Below are 25,640 nucleotides of genomic sequence, written 5' to 3' on the forward strand. Positions count from 1 at the left end.
ACTACCACACACAAGATTACGAAAAGTAACGCTACCAGTCCAAACCGGCTTCCTATGTACGCGAGAAAAGAAACAAACAAAAAACAAAAACAGTTATTCATTTATTTAAACTAGTTACTAGTTGTCTCGCGTGAATTTATCCCCCCATCATGAAAAAACGTGAAAAATCTATTTCAATATGTATTTTCTCTTCCAGATATTCAAAATCCGACGAAAAACTACATGTAGATTTGAACCTCTGAAGTATTTTGATGTGAATTTTAACTTTTCTCTGTTTTTATTTTTGTTGACTTCCAAGCATTCAAACAAAATGCTGAAAAAGCCTATCTTTGTTGTGTTCCTAACCAGATTTCTACCATGAAAAGAATTTGTCCACAGGCATGCTCACTGAAACAGACTAATCAGTCTGCCTTGTCCAGACTGTGTAGGGATTTAAAGAAACCTGTTACAATAAACATTAGAAGTTCAAATGAACTATTCTTAGAATTGATCAAATGTTTCAATCTACTTTCAAGCAAAAAATGACACACAGTCTCTGGTCACAGTTTCACAAATGTGATGATTTGGTCTTTTTCTTTGTCATATAGGAAATTCAGTATCTTTGGAGTTTGGACTTGTTCTGATAAAATAAGCACTAATGGCGAATTTTGATTCGATTGACAGAATGATGAATTGAGAAAATGGTTCTTAGATTAATCAAGTATGAAAATAATCATCAGTTGCAGCTCACACAAGCATAAATCTACCTGAAATCACGATGATGCTGTTCGGATACAGGTAATCATGGGGACAGGTTCCCCACGGTCAGCTGTGACGGAAGAAACCTGTACCGGGTTTGTGTTAAACCCCAGAGATGCTCACTCACGCCAGCAGACTTCAAAAGTCTGCTGGCTCTGACTGACAGCACGGTCTCAGTAATGTGAACTGGCTTGACGGCAGTCTGCTCAGTCTCACCCTGAGGTCCTGACCTGGCTGATGAGATTAAAGGAGATCATGAGATGACTCAGAGGTGGCAAGGTGTTAGCGCAGCCAAGACTGTTGCAACAGCTCTGTAAAGAGATAAGTGTTATATTTTATCCCACCTGTGACTTTGTTCTCAATTTGTGTAACAAACTCTGCCAAAAAATTGCAAAATAAATAATTGTGTGTTGGATTTATAGAAAGTCTCTCATCATTTTTCTACTTCAGAAAAATGCATTTCCACCCAGACCCTTTTAATTCCCATTTAACCAGACATTTCCCCTTTACTGTACAGTCTAATCAGTCCAAAGGTTGCTTTCATAGACGTTTGGTTCACAAGCAGACATTACCAAATGGAGGAAATGAAAAATTTGGTTAGTGTGACCCAACAGCGCATGTGGAAATGTTTCTCAGGCAACAGTTCCAGAACAATTACAGGAAAGTTTGGGGTTCTTGAGGACCACATATCCGTGGGCTTAACTTAATATCTTTTCCAGGTCTTGAGGCCACAATTAAGATGGCATTTTACTCTTTGCACAACAGGGTTTCCATTCACATTTTATGCAGGGTTTCTGACTGAAGTATTTTTTCCAAGTCATTTAATTACCAGAAAGTTAAAAGCTTAGCTTTTTCTGAAATGGTCCAAAAGTTAAAAGTGAGGTTAAACTTGCATAATGACATAATCTGCAATTTCATACATTGCCATTTTAGGCATCACATCCTATGCAAAACCATGTCTGTCAGGCAGGAAGTAGGCCAACACTTGAGGGCTGATTCATTTTCAACAGATGTTTATCTGCTTGTTGAAAAATCACAAGATCACAAAACACAGTGTGTAACACAACACATCCAAGTTAGATTGATTGACTCTTCGCTCCGGTCATTTCCTTTCTTCCCTGTTTTTGTGTCTCTTCCACCAAATGTCTGCATTTCTATCCTCTTTTTCACCCCTCTCCTTCCCCACCTCTTGTAATGTCTATCGCTCGCTCTGTGTCGAGTTTCTGTTATCACTACTGTGGACCATTGTGGCCTAACCCCCACATTTCCAAGGCCTCACAAAAGACAAGGAGAAATGATTGTTATGGCCAGGACACAATATACAGTGCAGTCTTTTGGCCTTGGTGACTGTGCGTCATGTGTACCATTGCATCTGGCGTTCTAAGTTTCTTTACTTCCTACACAAAGAGGTGTCCCTATCAGTTTTACTTTTTCATCATTGTGTGGTCCTGTACTGTCTAGCTCGGTGTGAAAAATACTTCTTGTGACAGTACGCAAATAAAACATACCACAACTTTCCTTGGCATTTCTCAAGATAATTAACTGCGCTTGAACTCATTTGTACCAAGATGAATAAAGCTGACGTTTAAAACAAATAACACCAATTAAGTGAGATCTTCTACATAATGTGTCCCAACAGCAAAGATCAGCTTGTGATATTATGGGTATAAATTTAGAGCCCTTTTTGCATAACATTAGTTATCTGCTCTAGTGTCTGGTCTGAGTTGGAAAAAAGTTAGAAATTTAGTCAGACCTGATTATTTCCTAAATTTGACTGACTTGCCAGGTCATGCAATATATGCTGGTAGGTGTGTTCAGAATGCATTTGTATATTCTTAAGATAATTAACTTTGTATGAAGTGCTACTCCAGTACATTGTGCACTGTCTTGTTATTTGTTCTGCTGATGTAACAACTTCATTTCAATAAAGTCTTATCTTATCTTATCTTATAAGCATGTGCACTATATACAGAAGTATTGGGACACTTAACTATTATTAATGATTATACCAACAGGGACTTTAATGATATCAAATTCTAAATACATATACAGTTTTGCAGCAATAACAGCTTTCAGTCTTCTGGGAAGACTTTCCACAAGATTTTTCAGTATTGCTGTGGGAATTTTGCCCATTCATGCAGTAGAGCATTTGTGAGTTCAGGCACCGATGTTAAAGTGCACTGATACTGGCTCACAATCTCCATTCCAGTTCATCCCAAAGGTGTTGGATGGGGTTGCGATCAGGGCTCTGTCTTTATGGAGCTTTGCTTTGTGCACTGGGGCACAGTCATGCTGGAATAGAAAAGGACCTTCCCCAAACTGTTGCCACAAAGTTGGAAGCAAAGTATTGACCAAAAATCTTGGTACGCCGAAGCATTAAGATTTTCCTTCATAGGACATTAACCCTAGAACACTAACGTTAAAATTAGTAACACCATCACTAACGTTGGGTATATTTTACCCGATATAATAGCTCGGATAAAATACAGTTTATCACACCAGCGTTCATCATGCCATATAGGACACACAGTGGCCACCTCTTGGTTTTTCTTTCACAGCTGTACTGAGCACACATTTGGTCGAAAGTATCAACACATCCCTTCATTTGGTTGCAAAATTCGATCACTTCAAAATTGTGTGGGTGAAAATCACCCGACATTAGTGTTCTAGGGTTAATGGCCTAGCCCAACCTCTGTCCCAGTACTTGTGTCTATATAGTGTATGAGTAATATTTGGTCTGTATTGTATTTGCTCACTCAAATTACTTGTACACTTCTTGTACCTGTATTTGTATGAATACACTAAAAACAAATAGACAGGCAGACAGACAGGCACACACACACAGACACACACCGATATCCTGGGTGTTCACCAAAACTTAATGGAACACCTTGAAACTACTTTAAATTGCTTTGTTATATAGGTTATAACTTGTGTTTCTTTCCTACAAAATGAAGTAGAAGAAGAGTGAAAGGAGACAAAATGATCAATGTATTGTTTCATTTTAGTATGTAACACCTATGATAACTACACATGTCACAATTGCATAATTGCCTATGCACAATCCCAATAGGACACTGTGGTCTAGCAGGTTTTTTTTATGCTTCACACCCTGTAATTCCTTGGCACAGGGTGCATATCTTTGAATTGTGAGAGGCTGACTGTCCCCCCTTCCATCTGAACATCTTTTGAGGAGGATAAGAAGCTATGCAGTAGTTCACATGAAAAATGACAGGGTTAAATGTTGAAGAATACATAATTGTAGAAGAATTTAGTTTCCTTATTTCCCACCTGATGACTCATTGGTTTAGATGGCTAAAGGTGGAATTTTGAAGATATTTTATTTGTGTATTTAGTCACACATTGGTTCTCTTTCACACAATATTTTGGTTAAACACATTTTAAATGTTAGAGAACTATGATTTTAATACTTAATATCTGTTAATTATCATTTGAAAGTGAGTGCTTCCTATTAAAAGGTGCCTCTATAGTTTCACAGTAATACCTGACCTTTGCGGTTTCACATAGTCACTCTGCTTAGTCATGTTAACAACAAAGGCAGCTGATTTGTTAAGTTAAACTGACTCATTCATTCAAGTAGCTACAAAGCTGTGAGGTCACAAGTCAAGGATTGGAGGTGTTTAGACTTCATAAGAGGTTAAAACCCACAAAGACTTGACCTCAATATACCTGAGCATTTTTGACTGGCCCAGACAGCTACGAGACCGGAAATCTTATCATTTCTCTGAGCAGATGGCACTCATGGTGTGCCTTTACTTCTTTGACTCTGATCCATTTGTCATTTTAGATTAGTCACAGTCATTCGGATTGAGCTAACCCACAAAAGCATATGATACACAGACATCTTAATCAACTTTTAAAGCTCTGATGACAGATTCTACATATTCAGCTGGGTACTTAGAACCATTGGGCCACAGAGTCACTGAAACATGACTAGCCAGTCAAAGAAATGGTACATTGCTGCAAATTGCATTGCAATCCCTGAATTTAGATACAAACCTGATATTAGTTTTGCTACGTCAAAGCAGCTTGGCACAAAAGGAACGGGGGATGCAACACGCCAAAGACATCCCACAGAGAGAGAGAGGAGGTAAATGTCAAGAGTACAAAAATACACAGACAATGGGTAGCTTGTAATTTAGATTATACTGTAGTGTCTGACATGTTACCGCAATAACTTAAAAAAAGTAAATTGAAGGTTTGTTCTTCAAGCCTCTGCTGACCAAACTCATTCATAGTCAGTTCATTCACAAGGCTGATGTCATATAATTCCTGTCTTCTTGACATCTTGTCCAGGTAATCTGTTACTAGATGCACATCCTCATTCTCTATATTACACAAACATACATAAACTGCAGAGTGAAATCTCAATAATATTTTAAAAGGTACTGGTTAAAGAATACCATCTTTATTGCACTGTTCTAAAGCCTAGTCCTGATCAAAACGCCACAACGTTTCATGGCTCCTACGCGTGTTGCCACAGGGTCAATGGCTTCCACCCAGAACCACCAAAGATTGTTCCACTTGCTACAAAAACATTAAAAGCCACGTATATGACACATGAATCTGGACACACTAGGTGTGGCTCTATGCATGCATTGTAAGTCTGTCAGTTATTCAGTCCACCAATTTGGTCCAGACTGAAATATCTCACCAACTTTTAAATGGATAGTTAAGAATCATGATCATGAGGTTGATTATAAATACTTCCTTGATAGTGAAATGTTTTAACACCTGCTAGATGCAATAACATGAAATCTTCTATCGCCATTATGGATCCAGTGGCTTTTTCTCTAGCGCTGTCTTGAGGTTGATATCTTTGTTTTTTGGTGAAAGGTACCAGCAATGGCTTATCACAGTTTGAACAAACAAAAATGTGCCCCTTTGTCCAATACTCACAAAACTGCTGATATTATCAGCCTCTGCTGTGTGGTACTAACATGCTAGCATGCTGCCAATGCTTCTACTTAAGGACCCTGGTACCATGCATGTTGGCTCACAGTCCCAGCCTCACTGCTAACTGGAACATTTGAGCAGAGACAAATGTTATAGCAACATGGATGATCCGTCTCCACCATTTACAAATAAAAATAGTTTGGTTGCAATAGAAGAAGATCAAACTTCATTGCATTCTTGTCCGTGCAGAGTGAACTGATTTTGGGACTCCTTGCTGCATAAATATTTTTGAAGTTACTGTAACTTGATTGGGTGGTTTTAGTATCGCTATATCGAGACAAATATGTAACAAACTTACTGTTAAAATGTCATGGTGATAACAGTGAGATATCATACAGCTCCAGGGTGTTTTGTATCATTGTGTGCCTTAAATCCTAAGGTCAGAAATTTCCAACATCCTTATGATGTTGAATGTACAGGCCCTTGTAATTCTCAAACTATTTTTTACACAGTCAAAGAGCAGAGATAATACAATATTAACCCTAAAACCTATTTTCACTGCCTATTTACAATGCCTTTCAACCTGTCTCAGATTTCACATTTATTTTGTGTTGTATTTTCTGGTGCAGTGCTGCAGCTAACACATCTTGGTCATATCTTCAACAAGAATTTTTTATTTGTTTTGTGCCTTTGTAGATACACCTGTCTGCAAGGCCGGAACAAACACTTGTGGGAACCAAATCTTGAAAACTTATTTCCTGTGATATAGCCTGCGTAACCTCATGTGACATGATGGTTTTCCCCTTTAAAAAAAATTCAAAGCGATCAAATAAAGAGACAGGAGTCTGCAGTGTTTGACATTGTGTGTACCTACCCACAGCAGACGAGCAGAAACTTCTGCTGGGGTAGGAATACACCTCTTGGACAAACCACATGCAGAACTGCAATACACTGTAATCCTATACTGCAGTAATAATAATGATAATTTGTTAAGTTTTGTAATGACTGTGGTTACCTTTGCAAATGATTACTTCAGAAGGCAGTGTGTGGTTGCTTGTTGTAGCATTAGGCTTATATATACTTTTTTTTTACCAATATATTGGAGGAGACATTTTTAGCATATTTGAATACCAATATATATTATAGTTACTGCCTTGCCTGTCTGTCAGACATATGCAGGAGGACAGTGAAGAACAAGTGAGATGTGAAGAGTCAGTGTGAAATCACTCTACTCTAAGTTTTCAGAGTAACATCAAGAGGAATATTTAAATAGTAAACTTAATGAATTACATTCCTGAATATAACAAAAATGTTTAAGCATAATTCATTTGCATATTTAATTATGAGAATACTGTATAAGATTTAAAAAACAACTACAACTCCCCTCTACAACTGCCCCACTTGCCCACTTGTCAGCTCTGTCCCTGGAGTGATGAGAGGAGAGTTGTTTAATCTGCCCCTCTGCTGACTCATCATTACTTCTTCTTTCAAGGTTGAGTTGCCCAGAGTTGGTTTGCTCGGCAGCGTGGAGACCGAGGCAAAAAAGGAAAAAAAAGTGATCATATTTTCACTGGAAGATCTTTTATGCTTTCCAGTGTTGGCCAGGATCTCAGTGAACAAGCTGCATCAGCACATTTCACTCCTTTGATCCTTTTTGCGACAAAAGGCGCAGACCAAAGAGTGGGCTCGCCGCTTCACATTTTAGGTGTCATGGTTCGACCACTGACACAATTATATTTGTTCTACTAAACTTTGGATGAAAGGAGTAGAGGAAAAAGAGTGAACCACTCCATATATCACACCACTACACCACTGACAGAGGCATGCAGAGTTACCGCAAGTTGTATAAAATTAAAGGTGTCCTCAGATAACCTAATGAAGAGCTTGATGACCTCTGAGTATAAGCTGTTTCAGAGCTGAGCAGCTCCGTTTTTGGTGCTATGCAGACTTCCTCGTAATGGAAGGAGATGAACCTAGAGATGTGGCAGTGGCTATAGCTTGCAGACTCATTGAAAGAAGCACTTGGACAATTTTACAAACACATTCCTATTGTGTGGAGTGTAAACATGAGACACTTGTTGGAGAATGTACAAGATTACTTGACTAAACTGGTCAAAATTATCACTAGATTGCTAAACTGTTGTCTTGCTCTGTGTGGCTGTGTTTAGGCACAGCCACACAAAGCCATAGATTTCTGGGGCCCCCATATGTGTTTGTCCCCACCATTTGACACCGGACCATTACACCAATGAGGACTTTGGTGTAATGGCATTTGAAGTGGTATGGAGTTGGTCACTTCTGAGGAAACAAGGGAATGCAACCATGATGGAACCACAAAACATGTATCATGGTTTGATTGGGGTACAATAGACGATACCTATTTTTCCTTCTTTAGCTTGTAATTAAACCTGAAATATCCAATTTCCTAGTGCATCGGAGCTCTTATTTGCACAGACTGTGGCAAGCAACATGGTTGATGAAAACATGACTTCTTCAGGACAAAAATCTCATACCACTAGAGATATTGCAGGTCAACAGACTGTTTTGGCTATCCAATAGCACTTCCTTGCCTCTGTGGAAATTCAATTAAATTATTCTTTCTGCCAGCTTTGGTTGACCTCCTTCCTGTGGCCTGGTTGCCAGTTGTCATGGTGAAGCCAAAGTATCATAAAAGGAAAAGGGGGCAACTTGCCTGGAACCCAGATGGAAGAACTATACCAGATTACACATTGCTAGATGATGTTTACTTGTTCTACAGCAGGGCAGTGTCACTGGTGTCCCAACACAAAGGAAAAACTAGGCTGGAGCTTTGTCATCTGGCTTTAGTAACCTACCCTCTATTGATGGTAATCTCTCGACAAATACTTGGATGAAAAGCTTCCTGCTTGTCTTTGAAAGATTTAAAATTTGGTAAACCCTGACCCTAAGCCATTGGTTGTATGCAAAGTGAAGGGACAATAAAAGTCTCATATTAAAGGTTTAGTCCAACATTTGGGGGAAAACTACTTGGTTTTGTGGTAGGAAATTAGATGAGAACATTGATACCACCCTCAAGTCTGTACAGTAACTATGTAGCTGGAGCCAGCAGTCTTTAAGTTAGGTTTAGCATAACGACAGGGGGATAACACCTCTAAAGGTTTGTAATTAAAATGATTAACCAAAAATATCTTGTTTGGTTAATCTGTATAACATCTAAAGTGTAAAAAAGAACAGCAGAGACTTATGTCAATTTTCCAAGTTTTTTTGTAAGACAGATGGCTCATGGAGAACAAGCATGGTGACATTAAATGAGTTCAAATGAGCCTTGGGGCCAGTGTTGGCATGCTGAGAGCTTAAATGCACCTCCTTCACATTTGAAATGGGCCAACACTGAAGCACAGGGGGTTCACACCATCAGCACATTGGGGGATGGGAAGGACACCCAGGCAGTCTGTTTCCAAGAACTGCAGTTGTTGGCGGGGTAAAGGAAAAAGAAATCTTTCCTCAATCACCATTTTCTCCTCCCCCACCCTTACTTCTGACATATGTAGCTGCTGCAAAGGAAGCACTACGTTTTGTTTGCACATTTGAAGCATTTTAGCAGAAGTAAATGGATATCTAGATTTTCAAAGGAAAAAAAACAATGTAGACAAGCAAGTGTTGTACCAAATATAATATATAGTACAAGTCTTGTTAATCCAGTGTTGGCTTAACAAAGCACACTAATATCAAAGAGCATTAAGAAATTTAAGAAATACATTTTTTCTTCTTCCCACACATACCTTTTCTCCCCTTCATTAACTGAAATAGCAGGCTCCACTGAGGAGGAGTTTAAAAAAAAAAAGGACAAAGTCAAGGTATTTCTGGATAATGGCATACCCATTATATGCACACAGGCAGGCAGAAACATAGGTAATCTTTTTTTAATATGCTCTGAATTTGCAGAGAGCAACTAAACACATGGCCCAGACCACCCAGGAGCCAGGGGAAGGCTTGTCTCTTCTTCAGTGTCAGTCTCTGCCATTTGTGCAGAATGTCTCCAGTATGTCTCTAGAGAGTTAATGGAGGACCCTACAAAACTTTGGCACAAGCTGAGGACTGTCAGTGTCAGTAAGGGCATTGGGTGAGGATTCAGACTGCCCTCCCCTGACCTTCCCTCAGTACCGGCCTCTCCCTCCTCCTCTTCCCCTGCCACCACCCCAGCCTCTCCCGCGGCCACTGCTCAGATGACCAGCTGAGCGCCTCAGCTTCTTCCTCTCTGCGTGGTGTTCCCGCTCTGCCTGCTGCTGCTTCTTCTGCTGCTCTGACTGCAAAGGGAAAGAGCATGTTAAATAACATGGACAGCCAAACTTAGGAAGAAAAAGCAAGCACCTTTAACCATTATTCACTTCCAGGTAGGAGCAGGGGGTGGCACAAAAATACACTGCTCAAAGAAATAAAGGGAACACTTAAACAACACAATGTAACTCCAAGTCAATCACACTTCTGTGAAATCAAACTGTTCACTTAGGAAGCAACACTGATTGACAATCAATTTCACATGCTGTTGTGCAAATGGAATAGACAACAGGTGGAAATTATAGGCAATGAGCAAGACACCCCCAATAAAGGAGTGGTTCTGCAGGTGGTGACCACAGACCACTTCTCAGTTGCTATGCTTTCTGGCTGATGTTTTGTTCACTTTTGAATGCTGGAGGTGCTTTCACTCTAGTGGTAGCATGAGACGGAGTCTACAACCCACACAAGTGGCTCAGGTAGTGCAGCACATCCAGGATGGCACATCAATGCGAGCTGTGGCAAGAAGGTTTGCTGTGTCTGTCAGCGTAGTGTCCAGAGCATGGAGGCGCTACCAGGAGACAGGCCAGAACATCAGGAGACGTGGAGGAGGCCGTAGGAGGGCAACAACCCAGCAGCAGGACCGCTACCTCCGCCTTTGTGCAAGGAGGAACAGGAGGAGCACTGCCAGAGCCCTGCAAAATGACCTCCAGCAGGCCACAAATGTGCCTGTGTCTGCTCAAACAGAAACAGACTCCATGAGGGTGGTATGAGGGCCCGACGTCCACAGGTGGGGGTTGTGTTTACAGCCCAACGCCGTGCAGGACGTTTGGCATTTGCCAGAGAACACCAAGATTGGCACATTTGCCACTGGCGCCCTGTGCTCTTCACAGATGAAAGCAGGTTCACACTGAGCACATGTGACAGACGTGACAGAGTCTGGAGATGTCATGGAGAACGTTCTGCTGCCTGCAACATCCTCCAGCATGACCGGTTTGGCAGTGGGTCAGTAATGGTGTGGGGTGGCATTTCTTTGGGGGGGCCGCACAGCCCTCCATGTGCTCGCCAGAGGTAGCCTGACTGCCATTAGGTACCAAGATGAGATCCTCAGGCCTCTTGTGAGACCATATGCTGGTGCGGTTGGCCCTGGGTCCTCCTAATGCAAGACAATGCTAGACCTCATGTGGCTGGAGTGTGTCAGCAGTTCCTGCAAGACGAAGGTATTGATGCTATGGACTGGCCCGCCTGTTCTCCAGACCTGAATCCAATTGAGCATATCTGGGACATCATGTCTCGCTCCATCCACCAACGCCACGTCGCACCACATACTGTCCAGGAGTTGGCAGATGCTTTGGTCCAGGTCTGGGAGGAGATCCCTCAAGAGACCATCCGCCACCTCATCAGGAGCATGCCCAGGCATTGTAGGGAGGTCATACAGACACGTGGAGGCCACACACGCTAGCATCACTTTGACTTGTTTTAAGGACATTACATCAAAGTTGGATCAGCCTGTAGTGTGTTTTTCCACTTTAATTTTGAGTGTGACTCCAAATCCAGACCTCCATAGGTTAATAAATTTGATTTCCATTGATAATTTTTGTGTGCTTTTGTTGTCAGCACATTCAACTATGTAAAGAATAAAGTATTTAATAAGAATATTTCATTTATTCAGATCTAGGATGTGTTATTTTATTTTTTTGAGCAGTGTATATATTTAGAGTTTGCTTTGTTTGCTTTGTATTTTTTTTAAAAAAGTTTCCCCTCATACTGCGTGGTGAGTATTCGCTGTGGAATATAATGCTGGCTTGTTATCATTTGTTACCATAAATGTAGCTATTCAGTCAATGTACCATGACTATGTATGTTGTTAAACCAGCCAGTTTACAGTACACACAGTGTTTTGTGTTCTATATTTTTGCTTCATTGCTTTTAACCATGGACACCTTGTGTACAGTTTACCTTTTTGAGGGTGAAGGTTAGCTGTTTGCTGCCTACTGCGGTGTCGGCCATGTTGCTCATTCCAGAGTGCTCCTCTAACTTCAGGCGGTCCTCCAAAGAAGCCCTGGAAGAACACAGACATCCCTCAGGCAAAACATACCAAACAGTACTCATGAAGTACAGCCAGCAATTAGAAATGATTTTAGATTTGTTTTCTATTATGATTATAATTTTCATTAATATTCTTATTTACTAATTTAAGTTTGTAAATCTGTTAGAAACAGCATGCACCCCAAAGTTTCTTCCCCATCATAAAGAGCTGCCAACTCTGAAGCAATGTGAATAATAACCTGAGTATCAAAGAGTGTCTCACACAATAATACTCCTCTAACACTCCCATTTAATACATTTCCAAAGACCTACTTCTGTAGTCTCTGCTTGCGGGCCACGTCGTTAAAACTTCTGAACTCCTCCCCGGCTTTGATCTGATAAAACAGAGGCTGACTCGTCTTCTTGCTCTCAGTCATGTCTGAGGTTTTCTCTTCGCCGTTCTGTTCCCTATCTAGCAGGACGGTGTTGCGATCTGCTTCTTTCCTCTGCTGCCGCCGGCGGTCTCGGTCCTCTTGCCGCAGCAGCCGCCGCTGCTCCCTCACCTCCTCCACCCAACTCTTGTCATCATCCGAGCTCTCCTCCTCGGAGCTGGCTCGCCCCTCGGGCTCCTCCTCGTCTTCAGCCGCCTGGACAGAGATGTTACAAAGCCAGAGTTATTGATGTGATATTCTTTCTTGGCACAGAGAACAGGCCCGATCCTAAACAATGTCTTGAAAGCCACCTTTTAGTGACACTACTCCCTTTCATCTCAAACCATAACCTCCTAAAACCTGCTTCCCTTCTCCTCTTGCCAACAGCACAGAACTTGGCAGTCTGGCATCTAGATGTCCTTCAAACAAAACACCTGAACACATAGGAGGAAAATCATCCCATACCTGTACAGGAAAACTAACACTGAAGTTCAGCATCACCTGTTGAGAAGCGGCAGCCTGCTGAGCCAGAAGACGCAGCTTCTTCTTCCTCTTTTGTCCAACCTTGGAGACGATGGGGTTGAGAAGGCGGAACTCCTCGCTCTGCTCGTCCACCTGGTAGTCTGGGTTTTCAAACATCACCTTAAAGCGGTCGTCTCCCAGGATACTGGGAAGATCCTACAATTTTGGGAAGTTGAGATGGGAGAAACGATTCGGGGGATGGTTACATACAGCACACTGATTCTCTTTTACTTTTCATTTTCTCTTGCTTACAGGTGCTGTGGTGGGGAAAGGCGAGGTAGAGATAGAAACTTTAAACCTTTATTTTAATTCAAGTTTGACTGAGACTGATTTCACAATGATTCCAGTCATATGAAGGAGCCAAAGGAGATCGAATACAGATGAAACAAAAGCTCACTGCAGATAATGAGTTCTAAGTATCTTCAGAGAACGTGATTTCTGAGACCTGGGAAGCACAAATAACATAACCAGCTTGATTTCCTCATCTGTGTTGTCCTACCTTGCCCTTCTTTTTCCTTGAGGCCAGCTCTGCTTCGTCATCACCCTCCTCCATCAGCTTGAGAGCCAGCTCCTTGTTCACCTTGGGTAGTTTCTGTCTCAGTCAGAACACATTCCCCATTTGATTACACACACATTTACACACACACACAGGAAATGTGATCCAATCAGCTTCATTTGTGAAGCAACACACAAATTTTCACTGGTATCGTCATCACTGGTATCATGATTGTATAAAGGCTATTACTACAGGGGCTCAGAAAGACTTCGTCAAAGTGATGTCAGTAAACACAGTTTGTTTGCAAATGATTGGATTTTGTTTGTATTTTTGTTTTTACATACATTCATGTGCGACGTACAACAACAACAAGAGTTTGATGGACATCTGTCCACGTTTTGTTCCATTTTTTAAGGCTACCATTACCGGCTGTTTTTTTTAGACCAATTTTTAAAAATGCCAGCTGATAACATTGCATTAACTCATGTGTCCAACCAACCACTGTACGATTAGGTCACTCTCTTGTGCTGGGAGAGTACAATACTGCAAAGGAGCTTAAAGCTTAACAATAGCTAGAAAAAGTTCCTCAAAACTGAGGTTTAAGAACTATTGTTTCTATTTCTTGTCACAACCTTGACACAGTTAAGAGGAGTTTTTGCAGAACTAACTTAGAACTATGAAAACTTTCTCTGGTCCTTTTATCATTAGTCTTAGAGAATCTGCAGCCTGACATTGCTTAGTCTAGAGTGAATGACGGCAGCACAATGCACAGGTTGGACTGTTTGCACTGTTGTTGGTGTTTGGTGCGTCAAAGCCTGCTGGCAAGTGAGAGCTTGTTGACAGAGACACAGAGAATGTGTATTAAGTTGTCCTTCCAGGAACAACCCGAGTGTGTTCTGCGCGGGCTGCTTCTTGGCAACAGTGTCACATTACTAGGCTCAGGTCAATAAATAGATGTCAAAAAAATGTAGTATTTGTCTTAGACAGTTCAGACACAATGTGAAGAAACTTTGCATTCGGGCAGCGATGGGCAATCTGACAAAGCCTTCACAATCTCTTATTTAGAGAGATAGTGATATTTATCACTATCATCTATTTATCACAGTCATCTTACTTTTGCTTCCAAACTTCCAATAATCTGGGAGACTTGCAGGGTCAGAGTACATGAACAAACCAACAGAGTGATGTGGTCAATTGCTTAGGTGTTGTGTTGAAAATAATTCAGCATGAGCTGTAGCTACCAGCATGGCAGATGAGAAGAATTTTTATGCAATACTGAGGTGGTACAAATGAAGAAATTCAATTCCCCTACATTCAGGTACTGAACAGCACCTTCAAAGGCAGTAACTAGAGCAGACCAGTCTGAAATGTATATTTTACTCCATGGTACGGAGCTTTGAATAAATGTGGAAAATGTATGAGAAAGAGGTTGAGCAAGAAAAATCCAGAAACTTGAAATTTGTGTGATTTTCTCCCTTGTACAAGCATAAAACCTATGAAGGACAACTTCTCAGGCAACGCAGATTTGAACAGTTGATTGACTGGTGGAAAGATGAGACATTCAGTCTAAACTTCTCACCTTAACCTGCACTCTTTGGGTCCTGGACTCCTCAATCTTCTGGCGGATCTTATCCTTGCGATACTCCTCATATGCAAAAGGGTTTGCCATGCTTTTGACCTGCGTCCAAACCAAACAGCAAAACTGTCAAACCTAAACATACCAGGTTTTATCTGTTTAACAACACAGCTGATGAATGAAGATATGTTAGCATGAAGATAATACAGCAGTTAGACACCTTACCTTGTGATAAAGCCTGATGTCCATGAAAAAGCCATGCATGTAGGCTCTCAGGAGAGATGATCCCACCAGGTGAGACAAACCTGACACAAAAAAAAGAAAAGACACAATTAAGTGAGGGACATTTTTTAAGGACTATAGTCCAAAATGAAATGTATGATCAACTTATAAACTGATAAAATGTAGCATTCATGGTCCCAAGAGGATGAGTCCTACTGACTCTGGTGATCACCCTGATCTTTCTTCTACTGCCACCTTGAAGAATTACTTGTTTGATGTTTATTGACGCATCCTGACAACCACTGAATGGACTGCCATGAAGTTTATTACGGGTACTGCCCAGAGAGTGAACTTTCATAGCGCCGGTGATTTTCTGGCACTAACATGAGGTTGTCATCTGTGGTAAAGAGTGAAATGTCTCAGCAACTGCTAAATTTGGTTCATGACCTCATCATGGTGAATTGTGGTCTTGTCACGTTTCACTTAGCTCCAACATGAGATCGAAAATGTTGTCATTTTGGTTTATGTCCAAATACCTGCAAAATAATTTTATTCCCATCAGCCACTGCTTTAACTTGTGTTTTTTGATAAAATAATGATAATAATTTTGATGATGAAACTTATATGGTGAACATGGTAGACATTATACCAACTAAAAATTTGTATGTTAACATGCTAATATTGGCATTAACTCAACTGCAGTGCCTACAGTCTCACACACACACAGAATCACTAGCAAGACTGTAGCTTCTAAAGGCTGGATTATATCCCCCCAGCTGCTGACACCACAGGTGCACAGTGGTCTGTTGGGACTACTTTCTGGAATCTGCCTGGTGGACGCGTTCCACACATGTGCAGTAGCTCTGCGTCAACAGGAGACATACTCGTTGCATGCACCGCAAATCAAATGAAAATAGCAACATCCATGTGTATTTACATGCTTTATAACTACACTCATAATGAGTTCTGATGCACCATATGAACAGTCATAAAACATTATAGATGTGACACACAGTGAATTTTAAATTTAAGTGTCTTATAGCTCCTCTTGACTAGTTAGAAACCAGAGGTTGACTGATGGGGCTTGTAACGCATTGTGACCATACACACCTCAGCTGTAGTAAGACTTGCAGTATGCTTAGGTAGATTTCACAGAAAGTGTTAGCAAGACAAAAGAAAAGGTGAGTTGTAAAGATGCAGGTAATAGAGGACTTCATACAGCCTCACTTCAAGTTCAGGGTCCATTTTAGTTTTCCAGCGCATGCACAGTTGGTGCCTTTATGGTGTAGTGGCCATGTGGTCACAACAAATTCCAGGTATGCGGATGTTTGGACAGAATTTCTGCGCATACCCTCTGATGACAAAATTTATGACCATTGCACATGCAGAAAGTATAACTCTTGCATGAGCCTTTTTGCTTAATGAGAATATTTTGTTATTTCTTTGAAATTTACCTGAAAAGAACAGAAGCAGAAACATTTTGTGAGATTTCAGCACAAAATGTGCAAACACAATTCCCAAAAGATTAGGAGACCGTGTAAAACAAATAAAAGAGAATCTGACAATTTGACAGTCCTTTTTGTCATGTACTCAGTTTATAGTAACAGAACAAAGACAATATATTCAATGTTTTACCAGATCAACATCATTGGCTGTTGTCAATATATGCTTATTCTGATTATTCTTTGAAACAAGTTGCAGCAGGGACAGCAAAAAGACTGGTAAAAACGTGTACTGCTCAAAACACCTGTTTGGAACGTTCCACGGGTTCATTAGTAACAGGAAAGAGGATCATAATTAGGTATAAAGGGGACATACTTGAAACGCTGACTCATTCACAAGCAAAGATGGTGCGCTGTTCACCACTTTGTGAAACACACAATTGTAGGATATTATGACATGGGCTCAGGAAGAATTTGTAAATCTGCTGTTGGTAAACACAGTTTCCAAATGATCGCATACTATCTAAACTTTTTAGGACTCTCCACCATGAGATTACTCAGTCGAGAGTGTCAGTGGAAGCAGCACAATGCACAGGGTGTGCTGAATGTTACTCAACGTGTCTGCTGCGCTCACAGCCTGAAGGAACATAAAATGTAGAGTCAGTTCTGTTTCGAGGATTGTCATCAGTGTGTTCTCCCCAGGCTGCTTCGCGGTTACATAACAGGGCCACATTACGCAGCTCGTGTAAATCAACACCGCTGTATCCCCCCCCCTCCGTCTGCACCCTCCTCTCCTTTTATCCCACAGCAGCCAACCATCTTTCTGCTTCTTGTCATTTGATCTCTTTACTGCTGAGCCTGCATTCCAATGTTCATTCAACCCTTCCAGTGTTCACTCCCACGACCCTCCTACCTCCCACCCCCTACACATTACTTTTCTTACCTAAAGCCTCTCAGTCTGTCCCCAGGCCTTTAGTCAGGCCACCCGTGCTAACTCCCAAGGCGGCAAAGAGGCTCAGACTGACTCACAGTCTTGGGTGTAACTTTCAGGGCTGCTACTAAACTCTTTGTACAGTGATCTCTTTAATCTTCTGTACTTTCTAACTAAAATAATTAAAACATTGACTGGGGTTTGGGGAAGTCTTTTCTGTGGAATGGGTTGTTTAACTTTCAAAGCTATTTACATATGCAGTGTGGTCTCACCCAGATTTTCCAGGTCCCTCCGCGTAACAAACTTGTAGTCATCATACACCGTGCTCTCCGGGCTCTCCTCCAGCTCCTCGGTCAAGTTGTCAAGGAACGAGCACCACCGAGGTGCAGGGCCCAGAGCCTAAGCGTGCGCACACACACACACACACAGTTCAGATTTAGACTGATGAGTAAGTATGAAACCTGTCATGTATTTGTTGAAACAAAAATAGATGAGATAGAGCCAAGGTCATGTTTCAGTTCCAGTTAGACTTTCTCAAGCTGCTCAGCACAGCAAAGTGTCACTGCTTCTCAGGCTGAGCAATCGTCAATTTTATGCGTTCACAGTCAGGAATAATGACTGGTGATTATTTAAGTCATTTCTAAGCAAAAATGTGAAATACAGCTTCTCTACTTTGATGTTTTTCCTTTATGTTGTGATAACAAACTGAATATCTTTGGGTGTTGGACTGTTGGTTGCGTTCAAATGTGATTTGAGGTCATCAGCTTATCACTGGGAAATAGTGATGGCAATGTTACATTTTTTTGTTACATTTTAACTCCACATGGATAAACCGTAGGTAGAGTTTAAAAATCCTTGTGCAAGGTTTTTTTTTTGTTTGTTTTGTTTTTTTTATAAAAAATGAGTTTACACATTTACATGACTGGACAACACAGTGGTGCAGTATTTAGCTCTGTCGCCTGAACAGGTTTCAGAGACAGACAGACATTGTTTGAATGCTTTTAACTGGCTGTCAAATGGCAAAAGTAAATTGTTAGTCAACAGCCAGTTAGGCAAACTGGCTGTATTGACACACCGGTATTGGTATTAATTTTGACTATAGTCGCATACGTCACACGCAGCCACACCCATTTGTACTTTGATTTAAATCACTATCTAGTTCAAAGTACCAATTTTATTTGTCTTTCCTCCCCGTGTGTGAGTATAGATGACACAGACCAAAACACATAGAGGCAGATCAAAGATCCTCTCATAACGGGACATTTCACTGAGTTGGAATCAATGAATGGGTTGAAATCTTATGGAATAAGCTAAGTTCAGAGTTCCCGCCTGTTCGATGACGTTTCATGGAGCCACACACTGAGATCAAAGTTGACCAAATGCAGTGTTCTGCACTTGATCATTCTTCGTTTCATCACCGCTGAGCTGATAAAGTTTGATGCTGTCCCGCAGAGATAATCAGAGCTGTGTGAGGACTTTTTCAGAAGTTTAAATGGTAGGTTGCTCAAAAAAATGTGAACACATTGTGATTTTCCTAGAAGTCTGCTTCCTGTGACTTTACACAATCACACAAAAAGAGTACTTGGCATGATTAGAACATTCTGTCTCAACTCACCTCAGTGCCACACTTCTAAGAAAATTACATCAAACATCCACACCTAAGAGTGGAGCCAGCACACACCAAACTGTCAGTTACTCACACTGTAACAAATACTCCCTTCATTGTTCAGTTAATTACATGTGATAAAGCAGCAGGGCATGCCCATCACAAGTTCCTAAAGCACAAGGCGATGTCTTCAGCCAGTTAATTTGCTCCATCAACAATCTAGAACCGAAATTTATTGAATTTACTGTATTCACTTAATGTAGGACAGAGGAGCCTCAGTTCAGCACGTCCGTGTCCATCATTTCTGGAATTTAATCATTTACATTAAGCAAAGTCTAGTTTACTGTACACACACACACACCTTCTCTAGACCAAAACACACACTGTGAGATAGTATCAGAGTCATAAGACAGACTGTTGATAACAAGCTTTCACCGGCTTTACTGGTTGTGCAGCAGACACATCGGCACACATCCTCACACAGTCACCTGAATCACTCAGGTTTGTACACACAGCTGTTCTGTCACACCAAATAAAAACACCTTTACCACACCAGATATGTGCTGTCAGTCCAGCACCTAATGAACAGGATGTGAATGTGTCCAGCTGGTCAAACCAGTATACCATGGTACCTGTAAGGAATGCGAACACCTCTGCACTCACCGGGATGTAGAATGTATTCATCTTGGGATCCTCGTTGGCAGTGAAAAGCATACCTGTCAATGAGACACAGGATGCGGGCAAAACATGAGGAAATGGCTGGTAAAGATTTGAATTTGCATATTCTAGGGGCAGAATTCTTTTCTTCCCAAATGATTAACTGTCCACCTGGTGAATTAATATTCTCAACAAATAGGGGGCAGCCTGTCATACCAGAATAACTAACTTTAACTTTCATTTTAACTTTAACTTTAGCTAGTTAGCTGCCCAGCTAGCGATGCTGTGAGCCGATTCTGCTCAAGGCACCAGCAGAGTGTTGGTCGGAGAAGGAAGTTTTGAGGCCCAGGATAAGGGGGACCCAGCAGGGACTGCTGGCAGGGAACAATGCCAGAACAGGCACCAGAACTGGAGCCTGGTGAACACTACTGTGTTCTCTCAGTGTGCACGGCCGGACAGGGACAGAGCACAGCCTCAGAGACTGACGGAGGCCAGTTTGGTAACAGCTAATACAGCACCGAGGTGATTTACAGCGGCTCAAGGCAGAAGACTGAATCCTGGGTCAAAGAATACGAGATGTGTGCAGCTGGGGACAAGAGAGGCATGAAGCAGGAGAGCAGCCAGAGCTATACTATTGGACTATCGCCTCTTGAGGTATAAAGCGATATTCAGCAGACACAACATATCGAGTTCTGTGGCACAACATCAGAACTGTTTTTCCTTCTCGTTCTGTTGAAAATTTCAACTAAGTTTCGAACATCAACTACAGTTCTAACATATTCACACACCTCTAAAAGCTGCTGAGTTTGATGTAATAGCGCAGGACTATGCTGTTGCAGATTCAACTGGGACAGATTTTAAAGCGGGAGATGGACCAGGCATTTTCAGAAGCCTATCAAAAACATTTTTTTAAACTTTTGGCAATGACAAAAGAACGCTTGTAAAGAAAATATAAATGTTTGTATACAGTGACTTTATGTACATCTATACTCATATGTGTGTGAGACGTAAATGGACACAGATGCTATGTGTTGGTTATATGTGTTCCCTCTGTGCATGATGTGGCCCACCAGCTACAGGCCCTTTAAACAGGCCTGCAATATTGTCTTTAATTCACTGCTCTTTAACAGCGTTAAGAATGCAAAGCTGTTTATAGGGGTAAAAAAAAAAACCTCAAAAAAATCTGAAAATTTGAATCTGATTAATTCCCAAATAACGATTTAAATTATGACTTCAATATCAAAGTTCACCTTCAGGTTTGCTCTTCGAGAACACTGAGTGCCATGCAATCACAGTCAAATCAAAGGTCCGAAGTTAAAAAATGTGTGGACTGTTAACAACTGTAAGATGGCGCCACCTGGAGGTGACAGAGAGCTGCTCGAGGTTGTGACAAGGCTTCACTTTTGAAGACCAACTTTTGACCGTTTTCTAGCTACATACTGCATTCATACACAGAGCAGATGTCAATATTCTAGTTTCTCTGGAGTAACTTTTCTATTTCTCTGCATGGGACCAGAAAAGTTTATCTTATCTCATGATGTTGGTTCTCACCTGAATTAGGGTACATGCAAACATCATTGATGTTAGTCTGAGGCTGTATTGAGGAGAACACCTTGCCCTGCAGTCAACAGACACAACACAAAAAACAGAAAAGGATTAACTGAGTCCTGTCTTTGTTGTAATTAAGCAAGCATTTTTCCCCACATCTTAAAACTTTGAATATATACTTATTACATCATTGTCCGCACATATGTGAATGAGCAGGTAAATGGGGTCCCGTCATGGCTGTCACTTACAGTGTCTTTGTTCCAGATTTTTATAATCTTGGAGTCGGCAGACAAAACGAGGTCCAGCTGATTGTGGAAGTTGAGAGACTTGATAGGCAGATTGTAGAAGTGGTCTTTAACATGCAGGGGCTGATTGGAGCGCAGATCATAGAGCAGCACCTTCAGGGCAAAACAAAGGGTGGAAAACACTATTAACATTAAAAAAAAACAACATAAACATCAACTTAATTCTGCAAGATGATTTCCAAATGCTAAAATAAAACTAAAAATGTTAAGGATGTGTTTAAAACTTCCACTTTGTCACCATAACCAACAGTAAACACTATATTAAAGCAAAAGAGACCGTGTCCCAGGAGCACCAGCTGTGACCTTCCCAATCAAAACTGAGCTATTTTTGAGAACAGTGCAACTTTTTAGAGGAGAGCTCACAACAGCTTCTTTGTGAGTCAACTAATCTCAGGAAGTAGAGGCTGAATTTCACACCATGTGGGCAGCTGAAGGTTTGCAACAACAAACAGAGCAGAAGTGGAGAACGAAGCTGTAAACCAGTGTTACAGAAACACGAACGTCAACGGCACTGACGTCCAGCCGCCGCACGACAGCCACCGTGAAAAAAGAGTTTTACACCTTCTGTTGAATTATTAGCCCATAACATAACGTTGTCTGATTCACCTGTCCTGTGCTGGTGCCTACTGCCATGGTGAGGGAACCGTTAAACTTCAGCGCGCTGATTGAGGGCAAACCTTGAACTCTGTCAATGAAAACACAAATAAGGATAACATTGTGTCAGCAGAACGATACGGAGATAGAAGGCAAAGTGAGAGACAAAGACAAAAATATGAAATAATGGTAGTCGCTGTTGCTGCGTTTCATAATGATGCACAGCTTGCAGCTTCTTTTTCATGTGGCAGAGTTACAGGCAGCGGAGGACAGTGCCATGTGGCTACATATGCATCGTCAGGCTGACATCAGTCATCTGTGGCAGCTTGGTACATACTCTGTTCCTTCAGTGAGGCTGCTCAGGGCGCAGTCCAGCATGCCCACTCTGTTCCGGACACGAGGGTCCCAGCATTCGACCCTTCCCTGGTGATCGAACAGAAAAGATGTCAAACCATCAGACAGGGTAACGGAGAATTTGACAAAGCTTGCAACTGACGACTTGAAAAAGATTTTTTTTTTGTTTAAATCAAACTGGGGCTTTTTAAGTCCATTTAAAAAGATATGATGGGCAACTTCACATGTTGGCAGCTCCTAATGTGAGTGAGAGGTAACAGTTTGAAAAAGTTGAACTTTAACACTCAGAAATCATGCAACAGACGTATTTTTAATCAGCCCAGCTGGTGTGTGATGCTTACACAAACAATATCAAAGATACGAGAAAAGAGAAAGATCTACTGTTTTGCAATCCAAATTTTTATCTCAACATTCATATAAAAATATGAAAATGTCTGTTTAAGAACAGGTGATATCAACATATACAGCTTAAGTCCGAATGTGTGACAGTGCGATACTGCACTATGCTACAAGTCTTAGCATATTCTAAAATGCACTTGGCAACAAAGAGCCACACACACACAGACACACACACTTGTGCGACACTGCTGATAACTGGTGTCTCATTTCACACACAGCCTGCTATGGCACTTACCTCAGAGGTTCCTGTGGCAAACAAGTGATGGACAGGATTGATGTCACACACATTGTTCTCTCTGGTAGGGAAGTCAAGAAAAAGAAGCAACGTGAACATCAGCTGATAGCAACGACGGCAGTAACCTCGTCAGTTAATCTCGGTTAGGCTTTAGACTTTAGTGGCCCAACAATTTTAATATTTTCACCTGGATGACTCTGGTGTTAACTAAGCACTCACTATTATTAAATCATACAAATATCACTGCATATAAACACTATCAACAGTCTGGGAAAACACTTAGTTATACTTACACAGCATCAGTTTGAAGTGAGTTGAGGAAACGTCCTTGTTCTAGATTCAGCCTGAACACCTCTGAACTGGAAATGAAGACAAAAACATCAACAGGGTTGCACAGCTTCTTCCTATGAGCTGCAAAGGACAAATCTAAACTCGAATTATCACCACACAGTTATATGCCCCTGTGCACCAGTCAAGTTGCACCCATGGACAAGCACACCCAAGATTAGTGATCAGCAAAATCTCATCAGTACAACCTCATGCCCAATTGGGCAATTGTTCAAAATTTGAAGAGATTCCCTCAAGGTGGTCCTGCGATATCGTGTTCGCGAGAACGACGTGAAAAGATAACCCCTCCACACACAGCTACTGAAGAAGCATTAAAAACCTCCCAGAAAGATGGAGAGAGCGTAAATATTTAGCATTCCATTATATTCTCACCTTGTCCCCACAAAGTAGAGGTCACAGGAGGGGTAGTGGTAAGAAAAGTCTCGTCCAAACTTTGGAATACGTGTCTTGTAATAGTGTCCATGCTGGGAGTGGAACTCTACGTAACGGTCACAGTGCAAAAACACCAACTGCACAGACACACAGAAAAACAAATGGGGAATTAAGAATAAAATGTTGTAAAAACAGAGAATTTCAGGGCGCTTGATTTGAGAGACAAATGAGTAAATGAAAATAATAATCAGATGTAACAGAAGAATTATGTTGCAACCACTGCAGCTGCATCACGGCTGCCAGCTGAGGTGAACTACTGGGCCATATAACAATAAAAGAGAGTAGAAGAACTTTGGCTGTATTGAGAGTTTTTTTCCAATTGTATGAGATTATAAAAGCATAAAATAGCTTTCTTTCTAGTTAACTAACATCTAAGGTATACTTGGATTATTTTAATGTCATTGTTCTTATTATTCTACAGGTAAGTTGACTAAAGCGCCATTAGCAGTTTGAAATAACCTCAAAGATCCTTTCAGTCATGATATATATATATATATATATATATATATATATGCATTCACAGAAAAACAAATTACACAAGTGTTTCTTACCTTAGAGTAGTCATCAGACAGGATGTCGAAAGCCACAACTGAAAGAGAGGGACAGAGAAAAGGAATCACATTACATTTAGTTGTATGGGTGACATGGGTGCCATACAACAAGTGGGTGCGTGTGCTGACTTACCGTCTGAATCCAGACAGCGCTCAAACTTCAGGGACAACTGGTAGGTGTCATAGCAGCGAATCCTGGGTTTGTAAGTGCCTGAAGTGAATTGAAAATAAAACCACACACACACACACAAAATCAAGTGACTGCCTTCTTGGATGTCTGTTCTCACTGCCAACTGATGTCCCTGTCACTCTTAAGAGTGGACTGGTGAAACACTGTCCACAGCTTGTCTCACCTGCTGCCAGGACGAACTGACCATCCCTTGACACTTTGATAGAGGTGGACACTGTGGGCATCTCAAAATCCTGGATGAGCTCAATCCTGCGCTGGATGTCTTTTTTTGGGAGGGGAAAGGGGCATAGAAAAGTCAGAATAATGATTTTGATTTCTAAGACATTTAAGCAACTTGTGATGCTAAAATTGACGCGGTAATCTCACCAACATCTTTCTTTTGTAACTGTCTCTTCTTCCGATCTGACAGCCACTGCATTGAAAGGCACAGAGCTGATTAGGACTTTGCATAACTTTAACCAATAAAGCAGTGTTTAGTTACAGCAATATTTTCATATCGTTCACCTTTGTGTTATATAACGCTCAGAGGTTACATTAAGGTGATATTACATTGAAGACTGTAGTTACTTTTACGACTAAGTAGGCAGCTAACTTAGCTAGGTTCAATGTAAGAATTAACATTAGGGCTTATGAAATGTAAGTCAGCTTTCAAAGCAGGCCGTTCTTCTTACCTCTGGAAGAGACTTTCCATGGCTTAAATTGTAAATCTTCACATCATTCACGCTAGATATCTGCATTGTAGCAAGTGAACAAAACTCTGGTCACGCATAACACTGTTACTATACACCGGTAAAAGTGCAGCGTATCCACGTTGTTACCTCGGACCAAAAACAGGAAGTGGAGATGTGTTTTCCGAAATAGGTC

At 41.1% G+C, this 25,640-nt stretch overlaps 1 protein-coding gene across 1 annotated transcript; it reads right to left on the bottom strand.

Annotated features, from left to right (window-relative positions):
- Window positions 1–9,292: 9,292 nt before the first annotated feature.
- On the bottom strand, window positions 9,293–25,636 carry nol10 (nucleolar protein 10). The gene is made up of 21 exons (XM_046413126.1): window positions 25,448–25,636; window positions 25,143–25,188; window positions 24,940–25,038; window positions 24,720–24,797; window positions 24,587–24,624; window positions 23,976–24,112; window positions 23,549–23,614; window positions 23,256–23,316; window positions 22,605–22,690; window positions 22,280–22,358; window positions 21,617–21,766; window positions 21,372–21,438; window positions 19,827–19,879; window positions 17,830–17,956; window positions 15,188–15,267; window positions 14,966–15,064; window positions 13,390–13,482; window positions 12,870–13,046; window positions 12,271–12,584; window positions 11,869–11,971; window positions 9,293–9,941 (listed from the first exon to the last, which is right to left on the bottom strand). Exons 1-21 carry the CDS (start codon window positions 25,511–25,513, stop codon window positions 9,792–9,794), a joined length of 2,169 nt encoding a protein of 722 aa, XP_046269082.1. The 5' UTR covers window positions 25,514–25,636; the 3' UTR covers window positions 9,293–9,791.
- Window positions 25,637–25,640: the final 4 nt, after the last annotated feature.

Source organism: Scatophagus argus, chromosome 15 (genome assembly GCF_020382885.2).
Source record: "Scatophagus argus isolate fScaArg1 chromosome 15, fScaArg1.pri, whole genome shotgun sequence".
In the NCBI taxonomy this organism is placed as follows: domain Eukaryota; kingdom Metazoa; phylum Chordata; class Actinopteri; family Scatophagidae; genus Scatophagus; species Scatophagus argus.

Coding starts and splice junctions, on each gene's coding strand:
- nol10 (XM_046413126.1), bottom strand. CDS start 25,513: ATGCAGATATCTAGCGTGAATGATGTGAAGATTTACAATTTAAGCCAT. Junction 23,317..23,548: donor TCACTTCAAACTGATGCTGT/GTAAGTATAACT, acceptor CTTCCCTACCAG/AGAGAACAATGTGTGTGACA. Junction 15,268..17,829: donor GAGGGACCTGGAAAATCTGG/GTGAGACCACAC, acceptor TTTTTGTGTCAG/GTTTGTCTCACCTGGTGGGA.